We start from the raw sequence: 8,869 nt of genomic DNA on the forward strand, positions 1-8,869 counted from the left end.
TCTTGGGCATGGAGTTCACCAGAGCTTCACAGGTTGCCACTGGAGTCCTCTTCCACTCCTCCATGACGACATCACGGAGCTGAAGGATGTTAGAGACCTTGCACTCCTCCACCTTCCGTTTGAGGATGCCCCACAGATGCTCAATAGGGTTTAGGTCTGGAGACATGCTTGGCCAGTCCATCACCTTTACCCTCAGCTTCTTTAGCAAGGCAGTGGTCGTCTTGGAGGTGTGTTTGGGGTCGTTATCATGTTGGAATACTGCCCTGAGGCTCAGTCTACGAAGGGAGGGGATCATGCTCTGCTTCAGTATGTCACAGTACATGTTGGCATTCATGGTTCCCTCAATGAACTGTAGCTCCCCATTGGACATCTTCACTTAGGGGTGTACTCACTTTTGTTGCCAGCGAATTAGACATTAATGGCTGTGTGTTGAGTTATTTTGAGGGGACAGCAAATTTACACTGTTACACAAGCTGTACACTCACTACTTTACATTGTAGCAATGTGTCATTTCTTCAGTGTTGACACATGAAAAGATATACTCATATTTACAAAAATGTGAGGGGTGTACTCACTTTTGTGATATACTGTAAATAAATTTGATTAGAATTTGATTTGATCACTTCAGAGAACACGTTTCCCCTGCTCCAAAGTCCAATGGCGGCAAGCTTTACACCACTCCAGCTGACACTTGGTATTGTGCCTGGTAATCTTAGGCTTGTGTGCGGCTGCTTGGTCATGGAAACCCATTTCATGAAGCTCCCGACGAACAGTTCTAAATTGACATCTCTTTGTAGATTGATTAAAACCAAGTAAAAATGGATAATTGAGTTAATGGGTAGAAAATAACAAGTGGAGCTGTTGCTTTCTTGATGAGGCAAAGAAAAATAACACGAAAAAGATTAACATCTTTAATACTTCATTCATAATGTAGATACCAATGACAATTTGGAAACCTAAACCTGCTAATCTCAGTACAGTTGAACGGCTCAACAATCAACAAATGTAAACAGTTCATTAACTGTACAATGCTGAGGAAAACACTATACCACATGCCATCTTATATTCTGACATTGGCAAATTTACATTGATATTTTTGATGTAGTTTGAGGTTACGGAGAACCGTGAAACTTTTACCACACTGAACACAACTAAATGGCTTTTGTCCACTGTGAAATCGCTCATGTCTTTGGCAGTTGTCCTGCCTTGTAAACATCTTGCCACAGAGTCTGCAACTGAAAGGTCTCTCACCCGTGTGAACACTCTGATGTGACTTAAGTCTATTTTTCTGAGTAAAACTTTTCCCACACTCAAGACATCTGTATGGCTTGACTCCAGAATGAGAGTGCTGGTGTGCTTCAAGTTGACAATGGCGGTGGAAGCTCTTTCCACACAATGAGCAGATGAACACTTTTTGGTTTGGCGCAGCTCTCCAAACATTTACCATTCTCTTTGTTTTCAATCTGTTCTTATTAAGAATATGCTCTTGGTTGTGTGAGTGTGATTCGGATGTAATCTCAGTTGCTCTGAAGAGCCCTTGTGAAGAAGGTCCTGGCTGCTGCATTCTGGGCTGTAAAATCAAGCCCTCCCTCTGCCCCTGCACAGCTTGTATGGACTCAGACATGGCATTGTCATGATACACAGGATGCCTCTCAGGCTCCACTTTCAGTGGGACAGTGCTGAATATGTCATCCAGTGGTTTCCCTACAATGGACAAAGAGTTACAGGAAGGATGGGATGGGATGGGAGCGGGATATTGATCTGCCTGAGATGAGAACATCTGTAAGCATCTCCCTGTAGAGTAAGACCCATCTGGGTGGCCAGAATTATTCCCACTTAGTCCTTGTGTAACAGAGGACCACAGCTGACTATCTCTCTCGTCCATTCTAAAGTCCACACTGTCTGTGATTCCTGGATCTTGTATGGTTCCCTGGGCTACATGTTCTTCCACCTGCTCTGCTTTCACCAGAAACTCCAGTCCACCCCTCGCACCTGCAAGGTGTCCAGACCGCTGCAGCTCATTGAAGCACTCTACTGGGTCCTCTACAGGCATAGTTTGGGATTTCTGGTCCTCTTCATCACCTGGAAGTAGACAGTTTGTCATTTTGAGAAATGATAAAGTCAAATAAGCAATAAAACACTGAACAATGCAAAATAACCTGACTTGTACCACTAAGAGTAAGTTTGCCTCTCACCTTTTTGTGGAGTCCCACTCCCAACCTGAATTCCCTCGGCATGTTGCCTGTCATTTGTCACTCGTGTTGTTGCTTCCCTTTGAGCTTTCCTCAGTTCTCTTTCCATCAGCTGTAAACTATTTTGAAGGCCTTCTATCTCATTTTCTTTCCGACACATTTCAAGCCGTAGCACGACGGTGCCCTCGTCTACAAGTTTGGTTATTTCTGCAACAGCTGACATAGTTAGCACATCCATGATGGCAGCTATTTGTTTACTGAAAGAAACAGACATAATTTTTTTTAAATAAACGTTGTTACACAAAAACGAATATGTAGTGCTTCGGTGAAATGTTTATAACAATCGTTTCTACTATTGTACAGTTCCTTGAAGCTGGCTGGAAGCATTGTTTGTGGAAAAAAAGTTCTTCCGGAAAGCTTGATAACGGAAACGACGACAGAAAGGGTTACCATAAACTTTCTAATAAATGCCCTTTTATGTGCATATTTCTGTGAAATCAGTCAAACAGCTACTTATAAAATTGAAAACACAAATAAGATAATCAGTTCCCTGCGAAGAAGTTAATTCCCCAAAACAATTTAAAAAATAATTGGTTTATGGAATTGATACAAATTATGACAAAACATCTCTAGACAATGCTCCTAAGAAGTTATTAAATGTGGTTGCTCATCCTTAAATCCATGGTTATGCATGAGATGTGATACCTGACATTTCCATACTTGAGTGTAAATTGACAACCCTTTGCAGATTGATTGAAACCAAATTAAAATTGTAAGTTAGGTTAACTTAATAGGTTGAAAATAGAAGCTGTTGAGAAGCCTTTTGGCCCTAGACTTGGTGATCCAGTACTGCTTGCTGTGCAGTAGCAGAGAAAACAATCTACAACTTGGGTGATTAGAGTCTCTGACAATTTTATGGACTTTTCTCTGACACCACCTATTATGTAGGTCCTGGATGGCAGTAATCTTGGCCCCAGTGATGTACTGGACCGTACGCACTGCCCCTCTGTAGCGCCTTACAGTCAGATGACGAGCAGTTGCCATACCAGGCAGTGATACAACCGGTCAGGATGCTCGATGGTGCAGCCGTAGAACCTTTAGAGGATCTGGGGACCCATGCCAAATATTTTCAGTCTCCTGAGGGGGAAAAGGGTTTGTTGTGTTCTCTTCACGACTGTCTTGGTATGTTTGGACCACTGAGGCTAGGTAACACAGTCACCACTGATAAATCCATGATAATCTAACATTTCAATAAGCATTTCTCAACGGCTGGCCATGCCTTCCTCCTGGCTACTACTTTGCAGACAGAGTTCAGTGTGTCAAATCGGAGGACATGTTGTCCGGACCTCTGGCAGTCTATATGGGGGTACCACAGGGTTAAATTCTCAGGCCGACTCTTTTCTCTGTATATACCAATGATGTTGCTCTTGCTGCGGGCGATTCCCTGATCCACCTTTACGCAGACGACACCATTCTGTATACTTCTGGCCCTGCCTTGGACACTGTGCTAACTAATCTCCAAACGAGCTTCAATGCCATACGACACTCCTTCCGTGGCCTCCAAATGCTCTTAAACGCTAGTAAAACCAAATGCATGCTTTTCAACCGTTCGCTGCCCGCACCCACCCGCCCAACTAGCATCACCACCCTGGACGTTCCGACCTAGAATATGTGGACAACTATAAATACCTACAGTGGGGCAAAAAAGTATTTAGTCAGTAACCAATTGTGCAAGTTCTCCCACTTAAAAAGATGAGAGAGGCCTGTAATTTTCATCACAGGTACACTTCAACTATGACAGACAAAATTAGGAAAAGAAATCCAGAAAATCACATTGTAGGATTTTTTATGAATTTATTTGCAAATTATGGTGGAAAATAAGTATTTGGTCACCTACAAACAAGCAAGATTTCTGGCTCTCACAGACCTGTAACATCTTCTTTAAGAGGCTCCTCTGTCCTCCACTCGTTGCTTGTATTAATCGCACCTGTTTGAACTTGTTATCAGTATAAAAGACACCTGTCCACAACCTCAAACAGTCACACTCCAAACTCCACTATGGCCAAGACCAAAGAGCTGTCAAAGGACACCAGAAACAAAATTGTAGACCTGCACCAGGCTGGGAAGACTGAATCTGCAATAGGTAAGCAGCTTGGTTTGAAGAAATCAACTGTGGGAGCAATTATTAGGAAATGGAAGACATACAAGACCACTGATAATCTCCCTCGATCTGGGGCTCCACGCAAGATCTCACCCCGTGGGGTAAAAATGATCACAAGAACGGTGAGCAAAAATCCCAGAACCACACGGGGGGACCTAGTGAATGACCTGCAGAGCTGGGACCAAAGTAACAAAGCCTACCATCAGTAACACACTACGCCGCCAGGGACTCAAATCCTGCAGTGCCAGACGTGTCCCCCTGCTTAAGCCAGTACATGTCCAGGCCCGTCTGAAGTTTGCTAGAGAGCATTTGGATGATCCAGAAGAAGATTGGGAGAATGTCATATGGTCAGATGAAACCAAAATATAATTTTTGGTAAAAACTCAACTCGTCGTGTTTGGAGGACAAAGAAAGCTGAGTTGCATCCAAAGAACACCATACCTACTGTGAAGCATGGGGGTGGAAACATCATGCTTTGGGGCTGTTTTTCTGCAAAAGGACCAGGACGACTGATCCGTGTAAAGGAAAGAATGAATGGGGCCATGTATCGTGAGATTTTGAGTGAAAACCTCCTTCCATCAGCAAGGGCATTGAAGATGAAACGTGGCTGGGTCTTTCAGCATGACAATGATCCCAAACACACCGCCCGGGCAACGAAGGAGTGGCTTCGTTAGAAGCATTTCAATGTCCTGGAGTGGCCTAGCCAGTCTCCAGATCTCAACCCCATAGAAAATCTTTGGAGGGAGTTGAAAGTCTGTGTTGCCCAGCAACAGCCCCAAAACATCACTGCTCTAGAGGAGATCTGCATGGAGGAATGGGCCAAAATACCAGCAAGTGTGAAAACCTTGTGAAGACTTACAGAAAACGTTTGACCTCTGTCATTGCCAACAAAGGGTATATAACAAAGTATTGAGATAAACTTTTGTAGGTGACCAAATACTTATTTTCCACCATCATTTGCAAATAAATTCATTAAAAATCCTACAATGTGATTTTCTGGATTTTTTTTCTTCTAATTTTGTCTGTCATAGTTGAAGTGTACCTATGATGAAAATTACAGGCCTCTCTCATCTTTTTATGTGGGAGAACTTGCACAATTGGTGGCTGACAAAATATTTTTTTGCCCCACTGTACATGTGATAGATATGAGTAATGTGAGATGTAACATTATTAAAGTCGCATTATTTAAAATGGCATTGTTTGAAGTGACTAGTGATCCATTTATTAAATTGTCCAGTGATTGGGTCTCAGTGTAGGCAGCAGCCTCACCCAGTTAGTGATGGCTATTTAACAGTCTGATAGAAGCTATTTTTCAATCTCAAGGCTATCTCTCAGTCCCAGCTTTGATGCATCTGTACTGACCTCGCCTTCTGGATTATAGCGGTGTGAACAGGCAGTGGCTCGGGTGGTTGTCCTTGCTGATCTTTTTGGCCTTCCTGTGACATCGGGTGCTGTAGGTGTCATGGAGGGCAGGTAGTTTGCCCCCGGTGATGCGTTGTGCAGACCGCACCACCCTCTGGAGAGCCTTGCGGTTGAAGGTGTCGTGGAGGATCGTTTAAAAATATAACACTTACAAGACCTTGTGAATTCAATATAGGCTTTTAATACAAACATATCAGAAGCCTAGATGGTCCGCGGAACACACACTTTCCCAGAGCACTGGCTCTGTATTTATACACACACAGTATATGAGTCCATTCCATATGTTAATGAAGTTACTTCCCTCAGGTCATCGGCCACCATTATCTTTCAGTCCAGGCTTCCAGCTTGTTCATGCCTAATAACGCCTGTATCCGCTCTTGATTAGATTACAATGGTGGCAGGACCCTCTCGTGTCCTTAAATTAATATGTCTATCTTACCCTAAGCACTTATGTCCTTTACCCTAAGCACTTATGTCCTTTACCCTAAGCACTTATGGCCTTTACCCTAAGCACTTATGGCCTTTACCCTAAGCACTTATGGCCTTTACCCTAAGCACTTATGTTTGTTCCTCTCTATCTAGTCTTTATAATGGTGTCCTGCTCTTTCCATAATAGATCATGTATTTAAGGGTCACCTCCTCTTTACCCTAAGCACTTATGTTTGTTCCTCTCTATCTAATCTTTATAATGGTGTCCTGCTCTTTCCATAATAGATAATGTATTTAAGGGTCACCTCCTCCTCTTTGCCCTAAGCCCTTATGCACTTTAAGGCATGTATGGCTTCGGCCATTACACTTATGCCTGTTTAATCTTTGGTTTCCTGTCCGCTTTGTTTGTGGTCTAATGTATACCTATCTGTCTCTATATGTAACAATAACTACAACAAATGCGGTGCAGTTGCCGTACAAGGCTGTGATACAGCCCGACAGGATGCTCTCGATTGTGCATCTGTAAAAGTTTGTCAGGGAATTGGGTGACAGAATACATTTATTCAGCCTCCTGAGGTTGAAGAGGCGCTGTTGCACCTTCTTCACCACACTGTCAGTGTGTCTGTGATGGTTACCCGTAGGAACTTAACTTTCCACCTCCACCTTGTCTAGACATTTTAACGATTAAAAGGCCAAAATTTTCACCCCAAAAAAGTCCAGAGTAGTAAATTGGGTTCGATTCCAAATTAAATGTTACAAAATGAACACAGTGGGGGAGGTGTTGGTCAAGTATTAATAGTAAATTGTTTGCCCTGGATCGGCGCACCAAGAAAACGCATCTTCACATGTTGCCGGTCACCAGCGCACCACCTAATATATTTTTTAAACATGTTTTTTTGGTGGTTAGACACTTTTTTTCAGACAATAATGAAATTGGGAAAAACAGTGGGAAGATTGGAAGCAGGGATTAAACTCTGGTCTCAGGTGGAAAGTGTAACCACTACACCAAGGCCCTGCACAGGAAATAGTTATATTAATGGTTGATGACAGTGGGTAACCAAATCATAGATTGCAGTTTCCTTTAACATAGACTGCTTTCAAGGTAAGGACACAAACATTTTGTATTTTGGGTATTCTCTCTTTAAAATAGGGATGGGAAAAAATCCTGCTCGCTCTCCAGGAGGGTTAGCCACCCCTGATCAATGTTTCCCAAGTGCTGGGTGTTTGAAAATGTTCTGGTTATAACAATATATTTCTCAAAATCATCCAACCTTCAAGAAAAATCTAATGAATATCAATATTCAGGTGGTTTATGCCTACTAGTTGAAGATCCTTGCCATAATTCTACTCTACATAGACAAAATATACATTTATGAGGTGTGAGTCCCCCAATCATCTCTGCCTAACGTGCCTGGAGCATTTCATATCCAATGCTTATCTGTATGACTTATTCAAAACTGTAAATGAATGGCTGAACAAATACATAGCCTCCTATAATTCATTTTGAAAGACAATTAGGCATATCAAATTTCAAATATGTGATTACACTGGCAAAATTGTGATGAAGCGGAATAAAACAAGTTTTTTGGGAATAATAGTAGTGTTCTTGGTGACAAGTATATCAATTACCCTATATTTTAGCCCATTGTTAAGAATGAGAATTGTTCCACTGACCTGGTGAATGAAGTAAATATAAAATTCCCTTTAGACGACCCTACACTCCAACCAAATAATTGTTATATTTATTTCCCCCTAGAATAAGGTCACCCTACCAAACTTCATTGCTAAAATATACTGTCGGTCTCTTATCTGCTGCTTTTCGATGTCACAGCCTACATGCCAATCACCAAACGAGGGGACTAATGCAAGTGTGGATTAAATCAACTTTAGTGCATGCTGTCAAAAGGCTATATTTTGCAATAGAGTTGGGAGTAACAGCAAACTAATTTTGTTGACAACATTGTACATAAAACAGAGCTACCGTGTCGCTCTTTTTCCAGTTTTATAAACTCCGCGGAGAACGTTCTCTCTCCCCATTCAGCACCCCATTAATATTCTGTTTTTTCTTTAAAACGTGCATCCAATCATCTTGATCCATTACATAACTAGACCAATCATATGCTTTAATGTGCCACAGTTCAGTGCCGTGGCAAGACAGGCCAATAATGATAGAGGTTCCGCTTGTGATGTTATTAAATTGCAGGTGCAGATATTCCGATTTCAAAACCATTTGGATCACAGTTGAAAATGACTCATTTGAAAAATAAATGTGAAAAATAAAACCAGTACTTTTCGATGTGTGAGAAGGGGCTCAAATGAGTGTCTCACAGCCAATGCGTTAGAGTTGGCAGCTCTGGGTAAGGCAAACAGTTCAGAGATTTAACGATGCTCCTACGAAGGATCTAACGATGAGCTTAACCTTAAACCGGGCCTGGAGCAGCAAGTCTCAGCCTCTGGGCCAAAACAAATTTTGAAGCATCTTTCTGACAGTCACACTTGGGACAGTGGACACCTAGTTACAACGGGAAGAAACAATTAGGCTATTATTATCAGTCATGTCAAAACCAACAGGGTACAAAATCTTCAAGCAGTAACGTTAATCATGCAACTTATGTTACAAAAGGCTCTGCACATCCAGTAAGCCTAGCTGGCAGTCGAAAAACAA

At 42.1% G+C, this 8,869-nt stretch overlaps 1 protein-coding gene across 1 annotated transcript; it reads right to left on the bottom strand.

Moving 5' to 3' along the window:
* Nucleotides 1–896: 896 nt before the first annotated feature.
* On the bottom strand, nt 897–2,641 carry LOC109874817 (zinc finger protein 7-like). Its single transcript, XM_020466825.2, has 2 exons — nt 2,196–2,641; nt 897–2,082 (listed from the first exon to the last, which is right to left on the bottom strand). Exons 1-2 carry the CDS (start codon nt 2,464–2,466, stop codon nt 1,061–1,063), a joined length of 1,293 nt encoding a protein of 430 aa, XP_020322414.2. The 5' UTR covers nt 2,467–2,641; the 3' UTR covers nt 897–1,060.
* Between the last annotated feature and the right edge of the window lie 6,228 nt (nt 2,642–8,869).

The sequence above is a fragment of the Oncorhynchus kisutch genome, linkage group LG30, assembly GCF_002021735.2.
Source record: "Oncorhynchus kisutch isolate 150728-3 linkage group LG30, Okis_V2, whole genome shotgun sequence".
NCBI classification, from domain to species: Eukaryota; Metazoa; Chordata; class Actinopteri; order Salmoniformes; family Salmonidae; genus Oncorhynchus; species Oncorhynchus kisutch.